This window comes from Fusarium tjaetaba, assembly GCF_013396195.1.
Source record: "Fusarium tjaetaba strain NRRL 66243 chromosome Unknown NRRL66243_c0000308, whole genome shotgun sequence".
Lineage (NCBI taxonomy): Eukaryota > Fungi > Ascomycota > Sordariomycetes > Hypocreales > Nectriaceae > Fusarium > Fusarium tjaetaba.
Window position 1 is genome coordinate 1 of NW_023501504.1, and position 12,475 is coordinate 12,475.

The following is a 12,475-nucleotide window of genomic DNA, read 5'->3' on the forward strand; positions in this document are numbered from 1 at the left end:
CCCCCCCCCCCCCGCTCGCCCTGGAAGCGTTCCGTCTACAGACTAGATCATGACCAACAGCACCAGAAAAAGAAAAAGAAACAAGACAACCTGCAACGAAATACGAACATTGTCCAAATAGCGCATGCAATAGCTTCCGCACCACCCTCTAGCCCTCCCCATCATAACCCAAGCCACAGCGTTTTCTGTAATTTACCCTGCCTCCAGAGGGATATGCATGCCCCGCGCAAAACAACATGGCGTTATTGTATCTGACCATAAACAAAAAAAAATATATGTATCTTCAATTAACACAAACGCCGCTCATTAATCTATAGGTTATTCGTATATATGCAAAATGCGAAAATGCTTTGGCTTCATCTAACGGTTTAAGCCTTCTTCTCCACGTTTATCGACAAGCTGGGGACGTCGAATGTTACTGTCGTGTTGACGGAGTATGCTTCTGTTCCCCAGGACATGTAACCGATGTAGTAGGACGACGTGGGATAATTCGCGTTATCCATGGAGAGAATCTCTTCGACTAATGGATAGAGATCGCCATCGAACTTTTCGGTGGGCTCGTCGACATACCACGTCAGAACCTTTTGCTTGGCCTGATTGGTACCGTAGTAAAGTTTGCTGATCATATTAATTAGCATCGCATGCATCTTCCCTGCGCGAGAAAGCTTGACTTACAATTCTGTGCCATGGAGAGTCTTTGTCGCAAGGGGATTCGCTCCGTTAACGTTGAAGCCGATGGGTTGTGTCGCAGACCCGATAGCAGCAAACCACACCATGATTTCGTGCGAGGCGTCAGCACTGTCCTGCGACTTCTTCTGATCGCTGTCCATGAACATATCCATAGCGACGTTGGCATTGAGCAGGTTCTTCTTCATCGCGGAGAGATCTGTCTTTGTAGCTTGCGTAGCACCCTTTGCGGAACCGTTGCCGAGAGCGTATGTCCACTCAAAGTCGATCTCGATCTTGTCAATGGTGTTGAGCTTGGCGGGGAAGACGTCGCCGTCGACTTTGATGTTGGGGAAGGCGTGGACAGGAGCGGTTTCGGGACCTTGAGGGTATTCCCATACTACAGACCATCGAGGCGCGGTTGTCTTTGTAGCGTACGTTTCATTGTTGTTGATGTCGACCTGTTATGGTCAGTATCGGATGGGAGAGCTTGGTGTCGCATGATGCCATGGCATGATGTGCATCATGAGGAGGTATCATGATAGAGAAGTAGAGGATAGACTTACATATAAACATAAACCTCCGTCATCGCCTTCGTTCCAACCCCACTGATTAGGATTGACTGCACGACAGTTAGCAAAGGTACAATCGTTACACAAGACTCGATCCCATCCCGAGTTACACACTGCAACTCAATAGCTGGCTTGTACTCACGTGTGTATTCTTGGCCCTTGGTGTCAGGATGTATACCATAAGACTTTTGACAATGCTGTTCCGTCGTAATGCCATTCTTCTTCTTTGGCGCTGTCGGTTTCGGATCTGGCTTGAACAAAGGCGGTCCACCCGATGCCTCACGCGAACTGTTAAGACCGATCAACACACCCAGCGTGATGGCGATGGGAAGGGCCAAAAGGCCAAAATTGACGAGGAACCTGATCGTCATGATTCCTTGCTGGTGTTTTCTTGAAGCAAAAGAAGAGAAAGAAAAGAATTGATTGACCTCCAAACAATGGAGGAGGGAAAAACGAACAAGCTTTTGCAACTGCGTAGACGTTATCATTCGCACAGGCTCGTTATCCCCAAATTGGCTTGCCAGCCAATGCAATGCACACTCCCCCCTCCCTTGCATATGCGGAGTGGCCTGTGGAAATGCCGACATGCCAATCACGCAGCGCAGTGGGCAAGCTGATAGCACGCTCACAGCTGAAAGTGCCCCTGATCTAAACCCGGGATTGACCCCTGCGCAGCGATACGAAGGGGGGCGTTGTGTTAGTGTACACTGTTAGTTGTTCCTGGATTAGTATGGTGTAGTGTATGTAGTGTCACGGCATGCTCGGGTGGTTCGCTCGTGTTAATGGGCTGGGAGCTTGTTTATTCCAAGAATCAACCAATCCTGATCAATTCTCTCTCTCACTGCACATACTTTGCAGAGACTGGGACTGGGGCACATTAGCACCCAAACTCAAATCAACACACCCCCATCCATCGGATCTGCCTCTTGTCTCTATGTACTCTCCTCCTCTCTCTCTCCCTTGTTTTTTTCTTCTTCCTTCTACCACAGTCAATCATCTCTCGTTTTCTTGAGCTCTTGGTGTTTCTTTTCCTTTTCATATACTTCCATCGTTTGCAAAAGTACCAGTCACTCGTTAACACAGTAAACAACAACAACACCCAAGGTTCGCCAAGATACGCCATTGACTTAATCGGCTTGCATACTGCACCTACTTTTTTCGTACCACGTTGTTTGTGCCTGTGGAACCTAAACGCATGCGTCTCACCCGTCCAGAGTCAAGATGAACGGGCATCATGGCTATGCAGAGGGGGACCAGGAGAGGGAGTATAGAGAGATGGTAGAGATTGACGTGCAGCGTCAACATCAGCAACAGCATGAGCAGAGGCAGTATCAGCAGCAGGAGTATTTCCAAGGGCAAGACCTCCACTCTCCATACGGTCCCCCAGAGCAGCAATACACGCCGTATTCGCCCTATCAATCTTCAACAGAAGAGTTTCAGGGCCAGGGCCGCTCTGTCACTGAGCAGGGACGACCCGCTAGGCCCTCACCAGCGCACTTTGACGATTACAGTCCAGCGCCTGAATGGCCTCCGCACATTTCCAATAGCCCTGGGCAGTACTTCAACGACACACCGGGTGGTTCACGCTCTGCATCGCCGACACTGCGAAGCGGCAGAGAAACACCGGCTTCTCGTCTGCATCACCACCCGGGCAATTCGTCCGTCGACTGGAGACCATCCAGCCTAATGGTCAGCTCCCGCACCCTCGTCAACAAATCGTCCAACGTCACTGACTCCGTCAAACAGAACCAGAGCCACCTGAGTCTCGCTGCGCTTCTGCCCGGCGGGAATTCGCCTCACAGCAGCAGCGCAAACACACTTTATAACAAGGATTATATCGTTGACAGCAGCACTATTCAGCATGTCCATAAGCGCGACGACGCTGAGATTTGGGGAGGTTGGAAGCGATGGGTGTTTAGGCTCGTTCCCTTTCTCACGTTTGCGAATACTGGTCTCTACATGGCGTATCTTGCGCTGAGAATTGCTTGTGTTATTTGGGCGCAGAATGCGGCGGATACGACGTATGCCGGTGCGTGGATCTTCATCGGTGTTGAGATTGCAACAGCGATTCCGTCATTGATGCATAATACGTGGACAATGTGGTCGATGAAGAAGCGAAACCGCCCGAAGCTGAGGTTGACTGGCAACGATGTGCCAACTGTCGATGCCTTCATTACTTGCTGTGGTGAAGACGATGATCTGGTGATGGATACGGTGCGAGCTGCGTGTGATCTGGACTACCCCCAGGATCGATACAGAGTCATTCTGCTCGACGATGGAAAGTCTGCTGGTCTGCAAGAAGCATGTGCGAAGCTGTCCATGATATACCCCAACCTGTACTACATGGCTCGAGTCAAGATTCCTGGTCAACCTCATCACTTCAAGGCAGGTAACCTGAACTATGGTCTCGACGAGGTGCACAAGCTGCCTGGAGGTGCTGGTCAGTTCATGGCAGCTCTGGATGCTGATATGGTAAGCTATTCCCACACATTGACCAACGACATACTTACAATTGCAGATTCCCGAGCGTGACTGGCTCCGTGCTATTCTTCCTCACATGCTCATCGACCCCAAGATGGCTCTCGCATGCCCTCCTCAGCTGTTCTACAACACCCCTCCCTCGGATCCTCTCGCTCAAAGTCTCGATTTCTTCGTCCACGTTATTGAGCCCATCAAGGATGCTCTAGGTGTCGCTTGGTGCACTGGATCAGGCTACGTCGCTCGACGTGAGGCTCTCGACGAGATTGGTAACTTCCCTCTTGGATCTCTGGCTGAGGATGTCGCTACATCGACTATGATGCTTGGTAAGGGCTGGAAGACGGCTTTCATTCACGAACCTCTGCAGTTTGGTACTGTTCCCGAAGACTATGGCGGCCATCTTAAGCAGCGAACACGATGGGCTATTGGAACAGTCGATACTTCCTTCAAGCTGAACTTTTGTCTTTGGGGCGACAAGGTTCGCCAAATGACCACCGCTCAGCGATTCTCAGGATTCTTGTACGCCTCGCTGAGCTTGTACACCATTCTGCTCACCATTTCGCTTTTCGCCATTCCGATTATCCTGATCATGCAGAAGCCTCTTGTCGCGTATGCTACCGATGAGCAGCTCCGATGGTTGATCCGCGCGTGCTTCGCATCCGTCATCTCCAACCGTCTTTGCGAGTTTGCTCTCTTTATTCCCGCAGGTTACCACACCGGTCAGCGAGGTTCGCGATACCAGCTCTGGATGTCTCCTTACATCGCACTCTGCCTCATCCGATCGTTCATCCTGCCAACATGGCTCGGCGGTCAAACGCAAGCCTTCAAGCCAACAGGTTCGCTCGGCTCAGCCCTGAACGAGCGCGACGCCAAACTCCGAAAGAACATGTTCCGACGACTCTGGGGCATTCTCATCAACTACATGGCTCTTTTCCACTTCGCTTTTGTGTACCTGACCCTCGTCGCTGTGGTCCTCACATCGTTCCGATCATTCGTCACGACTCACACCGTCCGCGACACACTCACCGCCCTTCTCACCCACGCATTCTGGCCACCTCTCACTTTCCTCTTCATCTGCAGTTCGCTCTGGACACCGATCTCGTACGCGATTGACCCGCCGGCCATGCCTGACCGGGAGGACTTGCTGAACCGAGATCCAAAGACGCAGGTGGCGCACCCCACGACCCAGAGCAAGAAGATTGCGTTTGGCGGTCAGGCTGCATGGTTCGAGTTGGAATACACGACTACTACTATTTATACATGCCTGGTCTTTGTGTGCTCATTCATTTTCTAGAAATGAGATGGGGGCATAATAACGAAATGAACTGTTACGATAATGTACGAGGGGCTGATGCATACGAGCGAGGGAGGGAGCCCATGGTTTCGTGGATGAGATGAACAGGCGCAAAGACCAATTGGCAAGGGTACTACTCATTGTTTGTTACTGGACTGGATTTTTTTACATGGTATAGTACATAGTGCACGCATCGCATTAAACATAAAGATAGAGATCAGCCCTTAAGCGGCATACGAATAATAGAATGGCATCAATTATCACATGAACCTCGGGGAGCGATGACCGTTGACGAGTGAGACTGGGAAATGTACTCCGTAGAGCTAATAACATAAGCGTGATAAAGGCCTCATACCAGTAAAGGCAGTTTGACGCCTAAACAAAGCATTTGACGCATGTAGAGACGATGATGAATGCTGAGGTAAGAGAGTTTGAGGTCACAAGCTGGGATCTCGGAATACCAATCAAAGGCCTCATGAGTTTGAAGTTAAAGCAAAAGTCTCGTGAGTTTTTCGTCAACTTGCATAAGGTTTATCTTGAAGTCGTGTTGCATCCCAAAGTTGCCGATATTGTCGCATTTATGACCTCGGCCGCGTTTGCGTTGGTTACCGCGTCTCACAATTGCCTCTACTCTATAGCTGAGCTTGGAGGCTCACTTTCCACGCATGAAGCATGAAGCATTGAATCAGTGTCAACATGTGAAACCTTGACTCGAACAGGCTTGACTCAAGAAGAGGCGCTTAACCTTGGCCCCAGTCCACAAAAAGCTCCCTTGGTCCGTCTACGCGACTCAATCAGCGGCACCACAAAAGAGAGAGAGAGAGAGAGAGAGAGAAAATCTCGCAATTTGTTAGCGGAACAACTCTTGTTCCAGAAGCATTCTCTGCGGCGCTCTAAATAACGTGACCATTCAGCCACTCACGAAAGGTCAGACCCTTATCTGCGAGTTGAGTTTGGGTGTGCTCCACTCTCTTCAGGAACCCAAGACAAGCATGTGAGATTAGATCTTCTCTTCTCGAAATTGCCTCTTCTCTTCTCTCTACTCGAAGATTTAGCCTTTCGTATCAGAAAAAGAGGCGATCTCTCACCGCAATTGAAAGAGCCCTCAACAAAACTGTACCTAGCACTGTATAGCAAAGCAAAGCAGCAAGGCTCCCTTGCAACAAAAGAACCCACTCAGTTAACCTCTCTCTGTGCTAAGCTAAGCTCACTTCAACAGCTTAAGGGTCCTTTTCGCCTGCTCCACATCGTGAACACGTCTCCCTCAACTCTCCATGATCTCCCGCACATCGTGGGGCCGTGATTGGCCTGCCACGAGTCCAAGTTCTGGACCCCTATTCATGGGTCCCTGAAGTTTTTGGGCGGTCTCTCTAGATTCTCAAGAAAGTTTTTTTTTTTTTTTTTTTTCGTATCCATGCTATTTCGGATTAGGTCAAGAGCCGTAATCCTGAGACGAGGTCTGGTATCGGTCGGTACCTTTTAGCTAGGTAGGAATAAATAATAAGAGAGCTTTGTTGGGGCGGGAACCTTTTTCTTCTCCCCGTCACCCCCCGCCTCTCGGTCTCTTCTTCCTCTCCTCCTCTTTTAAACTTTCTTCCTCTTCCTCTCGAGTGAATCCTGCTTTGACAATTGCATCTTCTGCTGCATACGTTAGTAACAATGGCGACTCGACAGCGAACTGCCACCACTGTTGTGGTCGAGGACCTCCCCAAGGTAAGTCGGTCAAGAAGACAGCTCAGCTCCCCCTCGTCGCACTCCTAACTCGTGCTCAGGTCACTCTTGAGGCCAAGTCTGAGCCTTCGTTCCCCGATATCAAGACCATCAAGGATGCCATCCCCGCGCACTGCTTCCAGCCCTCGCTCGTCACCTCATTCTACTACGTCTTCCGCGATTTTGCCATGGTCTCTGCCCTCGTCTGGGCTGCTCTCACCTACATCCCCAGCATCCCCGACCAGACCCTCCGCGTCGCAGCTTGGATGGTCTACGGCTTCGTCCAGGGTCTGTTCTGCACCGGTGTCTGGATTCTCGGCCATGAGTGCGGCCACGGTGCTTTCTCTCTCCACGGAAAGGTCAACAATGTGACCGGCTGGTTCCTCCACTCGTTCCTCCTCGTCCCCTACTTCAGCTGGAAGTACTCTCACCACCGCCACCACCGCTTCACCGGCCACATGGATCTCGACATGGCTTTCGTCCCCAAGACTGAGCCCAAGCCTTCCAAGTCGCTCATGATTGCTGGCATTGACGTCGCTGAGCTTGTTGAGGACACCCCCGCTGCTCAGATGGTCAAGCTCATCTTCCACCAGCTTTTCGGATGGCAGGCGTACCTCTTCTTCAACGCTAGCTCCGGCAAGGGCAGCAAACAGTGGGAGCCCAAGACTGGCCTCTCCAAGTGGTTCCGAGTCAGTCACTTCGAGCCTACCAGCGCTGTCTTCCGCCCCAACGAGGCCATCTTCATCCTCATCTCCGATATCGGTCTTGCTCTTATGGGAACCGCTCTGTACTTTGCTTCCAAGCAAGTCGGTGTTTCGACCATTCTCTTCCTCTACCTTGTTCCCTACTTGTGGGTTCACCACTGGCTCGGTAAGTTTGAGGTCAATCGGATCGATCGACTTTTTTGCTAATTGATTAGTTGCCATTACCTACCTCCACCACCACCACACTGAGCTCCCTCACTACACCGCTGAGGGCTGGACCTACGTCAAGGGAGCTCTCGCCACCGTCGACCGTGAGTTTGGCTTCATCGGAAAGCACCTCTTCCACGGCATCATTGAGAAGCACGTTGTTCACCATCTGTTCCCGTAAGTCACCTGTCTCGATGGCACCAATTCGCATCTAACAACTCGCAGTAAGATCCCCTTCTACAAGGCTGACGAGGCCACCGAGGCCATCAAGCCCGTCATCGGCGACCACTACTGCCACGACGACCGAAGCTTCCTGGGCCAGCTGTGGACCATCTTCGGCACGCTCAAGTACGTGGAGCACGACCCTGCCCGACCTGGCGCCATGCGATGGAACAAGGACTAGACTAGAGCTCCGGGTCTGGTACTCGCACTCGTACTGGTCTGCGCTAGGTTATGATAGACAATTGTGATAGACATAAACGATAGATCAAGTTAGACACGACACGCGACATACGCGATTAGAAAGAAAGAAACTAGACAAGCTAGAGCACTTGGCTTTCGCGCTTGGGACGCAATAAAACGGAGTTTGTTTGTTAAACTGGAGATTGAAGGGAGATTTGTTGAGTGAGGCACAGCCAGAGTGAGATCCATGATTCAATCCATCCCCCGCACTTTGTCGCCTCCGGGGCGTTTAAATTATCTTCCGCCAGACGCCAAGTCCGCTCTCCGCCACTGAAGTCTCGTCTCAGAATGTGAGGTAGACAGGTTCGCGAAACACTGAGATAGCAGGATACATCAGATATCAACTATCCTCTAGCGCAGACATGAAATTGGGTAGCATCATAGATATCCTCACATTTCGCCACGATAAGGGGTGATTTTCAGGAGATTGTTAGATTGTCAAGGTTCAAGCCCATGCCGAGGCACCCTAGAACCCCCGAGCCCCTGTTAATGCAGCGGAGTTTGGCGGGCTTTGCGCTGCGCCATATCCGACAATTTGTCAGTGGCAGTTGAAGGTCAATCAATTGAGATCTGTTCAATTAAGAATCAACATGGAGACAGTGCAATCAAGTAGACGGAAAGGTGAGATACGATAAGATATCACATGAAAATAGTCTAATATCCTTCTGTAGCGTGCGATTACTGTGCAGCGCGGAAGATCAAGTGTGATCTTGGGCGCAACCCGACAGGGAAATGCTCTAATTGCAGCCTGTACGCCGTTGACTGCAAGACGACAGTTGCAAGTCGAAGAAAAGCGCCTCGGAATGGCGGAATCACTCCGGCGCCCTCAAGCCAATCTGAGACCCAGTATGTACCTGCAATTAACTGTCGTTTCATTGTTGTTAACGACGGCAAAGGTCCGACCGTATGACCGCCCTCGAAGAGCGCTTAGCTAACATTGAGGCTCTCTTGACGGCGCTTGGCGGGCGAACCGTTGCAGTACCACAAACACAGCCAGAACTCGACATTCCTCTCAGCGATATTGATGTCTCTGGGTCCTCAAATAGTTGGGGCATTTCGCCAATTCAGACACCCTTGAACGTAGTCCAGTGCCAACACACAGCCATCTCAAATGCGGCCTCTCAATTGCCCAAAGCTGCGAACTCAGACCAGCTGGAGCTCGCTCCTCTATCAGACGTCCTCCCACTTGTAGACAACTATTTCCGCAATTATAACACCATAATCCCACTATTCGAAGAAAATGCATTCATGCGCATGCTTCTCGATTGGTACTCTTCGTCCACCAAGCGCTCTACGGTCGCATGGGCCGCTATAAATGTCGTCCTGGCTATCAATTATCGCGTCCTTGAAGGAAAGACAATGGACGACCCTGCGTTTTTCCGAAGTATTCGCAATGTGCGCTCTGTTATGTCACACTTAATGATGCAAGTTCAGGATCAGATGGGACTGCAAGTGCTTCTGGGCATGGTGATCTTGTTCCAAGGGTCTTCAGAGGTCCAACTTGCTATTGTTCTAATTGGCAGCGTCATTCGGCTTGCGCAAAGTCTACGGTTGAACTCGAAGAAGGAATTGGATGGACTGTCGGCGTCGGAACAAGCACATAGAACTCGTCTGTTCTGGCTAACATACATCTATGACAGGGTATGTTGAACTCACCAACTACACCCATGATACTAACGACTGGCAGGAATTGGCTCAAAGGTCTCAATGCCCGTATCATCAACCCGACTGTGAAACAGACATGGACCTACCAGAAGCGAACCCTGAAGAGAATCTTGGTATCATCACCTCATCAACAGGCACCATTCGGTTTAACTACCTCCGTTCATGCACCAAGTTTGCATTCATCCAAGGAAAAGCCCATGACCTTCTCTACAGTCAAAAGTCTCATACCCTAACACCAGAAAGGAAAGCCGGATCAATTGCTCTAATAGAAGAATTGCTTAAAGAATGGGTGGACGAAATACCCCCAGAGCTTCGCACCACAGAGGGTATTGGCGAGAAGTTGTCCCCATTGGCCAGAGATATGATGACGAATCTATGGTCTCGCCATATTGAGACCCGGATCAAGATTCACTCGATATTCACGTTTGAAGATACATGGATCAACAGAGTGAGGCGGTATCTCTCACCTGCGGTGATAGATATCAGCGACGACATCGATGGGGAAGTCAAAAGAGCGGATCTCACACCTCTACCAGCAGGATGGGATGAATGCGTTGGCAATGCTCGAGTTTGTCTGGAACTAATCAGTACGGCAAAACTAACAGAGTATATCTTATGGTAAGCCCATCGAGCTTCTTATACTCCCAGCACTGACAGACGTGATAGGCTTCATACATGCACCGCGCTCCCATGTTTGATCCTCATCATAGTTAACGTGATTGAGTTTCCAGACCATGATCTAGTCATGCAAGATCGAAAGCTTTTGGATAGCTGTTTTGGGGTCTTTGATGGTGTGATGGAATACCTGCCGAAAGAGCCATTTGAGACAATACTATCTATTTCTCATCAGTTGGACCGAAGGGCAAAGGGGCAGGTTTACCGAAATATGTTGGCGAAGGGGGATATGTCATATGAAGGTGATTTTCAGATGAGTCCTTCGACCGCGTGGGCGCTTTTGGATGACATTGAGTTTCAGTGATGAATGGACTGGCCTTTTCGATCCATTGGTGTAGTTCAGTTCATTTTCATGACAATTTATTCCCCTGTGGCTTGTATCATGGAAGCGTATCGGGCAAGAAATTGTATGTCAGGGAGATAAATACAATATGTTTTGATGACATTGCTATGATCCAGTTCTCTGGTATGATATAGCCCCTGCTGTTCCACCGATAGCCCTCTCGTTCTCCTTGGTCAACTCTACACCATAATACTTCCTCAAAGCTTCTAGCCTCTCCTCTTCAGTCTTGAAAGTCTTTTCCCACTTAGTCTCTCCACCCTTTCTATACTTGAAAACATCTCCATCGATGATAAAAGCACCATCAACGTCACCACCCACATTCTTCAAGTCCCTGGAGCTTCCATCTGAATAATCCTCCTTCTCAGAAGTGAACTGGACGCTGACAACTTTGAAAGTGAAGAAGCTTGAAGGACTTTTGGATGGAGATAGGTTGAAGACTCGGATATCTTCTGGCAGAACCTCAAAGTCCATGAAACACCATTGAGGAACCCATTCGCCTCCATCGCGGGATCGATATTCATAGATCCATAGCTTTTGGTTGCTGACATTTTGTGCGATAACATCATGCCGCAAGCGCATTTGAAAACCACTTGATCCCGTGTGAACACGTTCATGCTCAACTTCCAACGGTTCAGTCGGATTCCGTCCCCCAAACCCAACGTCAATGGCTAATGTCTTCCCATCGATAATCACCAAGCTGAGACAATGTGAAGTACCCCCAAATCTTCCAGCATCGGGGTTAAAGACCCTTGATCCAACCATGTAGGTATGATAACCCAGCGAGAGAAGAACAGTGTTGAAAAAAGTGTTGTTTTCCATGCAATAACCGCCTCGCCTCTCATTCACGATCTTATCGTAGAGATGATCGGCGTTAACATCAACGGTGCGATGCCATGAGTAGTGAAGAGTAAGGTTCTCAAAGGGAACTGTGAGAATTTGCTGTTTTGTCAAAGTGTCGAGGTAGGACCGTTGATCTTCAGGTGAGAGGTTGCTGATGTCGTACTGACGATCAGATGCCGGGAAGGCAATCCGATCGTAGTACTTCTCGAGCTGAGATTTGCTATATCGAATTCGATCCACCATGTTGGAGTTTCAGAGAAGCTTACACGGGCACCAGACGTTTTCATCAGTTCTAGGACTATTTATTGAGACACCTTTGACGTCGGTTATGGGATTTGTCATCAGTCATCGGGCGGCTATGGGCGTCGGCTTTTGGAGACTCGCGATGTGGATCATATTGATAATAATGAGGTCATTGGTCAATCAAGAATATGACGCTATTGAAGCTGAACCACGATATCGTGGCCCAGTCGTGGCCCGCATCATGTTTGTATCGTTCTTGTCAATGCTAAGTTAGGTAATAAGCATGTAGTATATTCCGTGCCACAGATAACCTTAATGTTAAAGTGGCTTCTGTGAAACGCCACTGGCCAACGAACCTAACGGCTCCAACCGTTACGAAGCTTGGATAACTGGACTAGTCTAAGGACAATTAATGACATAGTTCCAGAAAGTTTACTGATTCTGATACTGAGTATTATTGGCCCACCGACTAACTAATACTCAGAGTGAGCTGTCCCGAAGTGCGAATACCTGGGAGTTCCGCGGAACTCCGACCTACCCGGAACTCCAGCCAACTCCGCTAAGCGAAAGGACTCGCTGGTGAAATCGCAGCTCAAGCAAGAAAAGCCATAAGATT

The 12,475-nt window shown here is 49.7% G+C and overlaps 5 protein-coding genes across 5 annotated transcripts; 3 read left to right on the top strand and 2 right to left on the bottom strand.

The window, feature by feature from the left end:
* Positions 1–368: 368 nt before the first annotated feature.
* FTJAE_11941 (endoglucanase I precursor) lies at positions 369–1,609 on the bottom strand (the record flags this gene model as incomplete). The annotated part of the gene is made up of 4 exons (XM_037344938.1): positions 369–618; positions 676–1,127; positions 1,233–1,288; positions 1,381–1,609. The coding sequence occupies 4 exons, from the start codon at positions 1,607–1,609 to the stop codon at positions 369–371; spliced, it is 987 nt and encodes a 328-aa protein (XP_037200990.1).
* Positions 1,610–2,459: 850 nt separating this feature from the next.
* On the top strand, positions 2,460–5,010 carry FTJAE_11942 (cellulose synthase catalytic subunit; the record flags this gene model as incomplete). The annotated part of the gene is made up of 2 exons (XM_037344939.1): positions 2,460–3,710; positions 3,757–5,010. 2 exons carry the CDS (start codon positions 2,460–2,462, stop codon positions 5,008–5,010), a joined length of 2,505 nt encoding a protein of 834 aa, XP_037200991.1.
* A 1,659-nt stretch (positions 5,011–6,669) lies between these two features.
* On the top strand, positions 6,670–8,034 carry FTJAE_11943 (omega-6 fatty acid desaturase (delta-12 desaturase); the record flags this gene model as incomplete). Its single annotated transcript, XM_037344940.1, has 4 exons — positions 6,670–6,723; positions 6,783–7,590; positions 7,640–7,808; positions 7,857–8,034. 4 exons carry the CDS (start codon positions 6,670–6,672, stop codon positions 8,032–8,034), a joined length of 1,209 nt encoding a protein of 402 aa, XP_037200992.1.
* A 649-nt stretch (positions 8,035–8,683) lies between these two features.
* On the top strand, positions 8,684–10,380 carry FTJAE_11944 (transcriptional activator Mut3p; the record flags this gene model as incomplete). The annotated part of the gene is made up of 4 exons (XM_037344941.1): positions 8,684–8,714; positions 8,765–8,939; positions 8,990–9,734; positions 9,781–10,380. 4 exons carry the CDS (start codon positions 8,684–8,686, stop codon positions 10,378–10,380), a joined length of 1,551 nt encoding a protein of 516 aa, XP_037200993.1.
* Positions 10,381–10,881: 501 nt separating this feature from the next.
* Positions 10,882–11,859, bottom strand: FTJAE_11945 (arylamine n-acetyltransferase 2; the record flags this gene model as incomplete). Its single annotated transcript, XM_037344942.1, has 1 exon — positions 10,882–11,859. One exon carries the CDS (start codon positions 11,857–11,859, stop codon positions 10,882–10,884), a length of 978 nt encoding a protein of 325 aa, XP_037200994.1.
* Between the last annotated feature and the right edge of the window lie 616 nt (positions 11,860–12,475).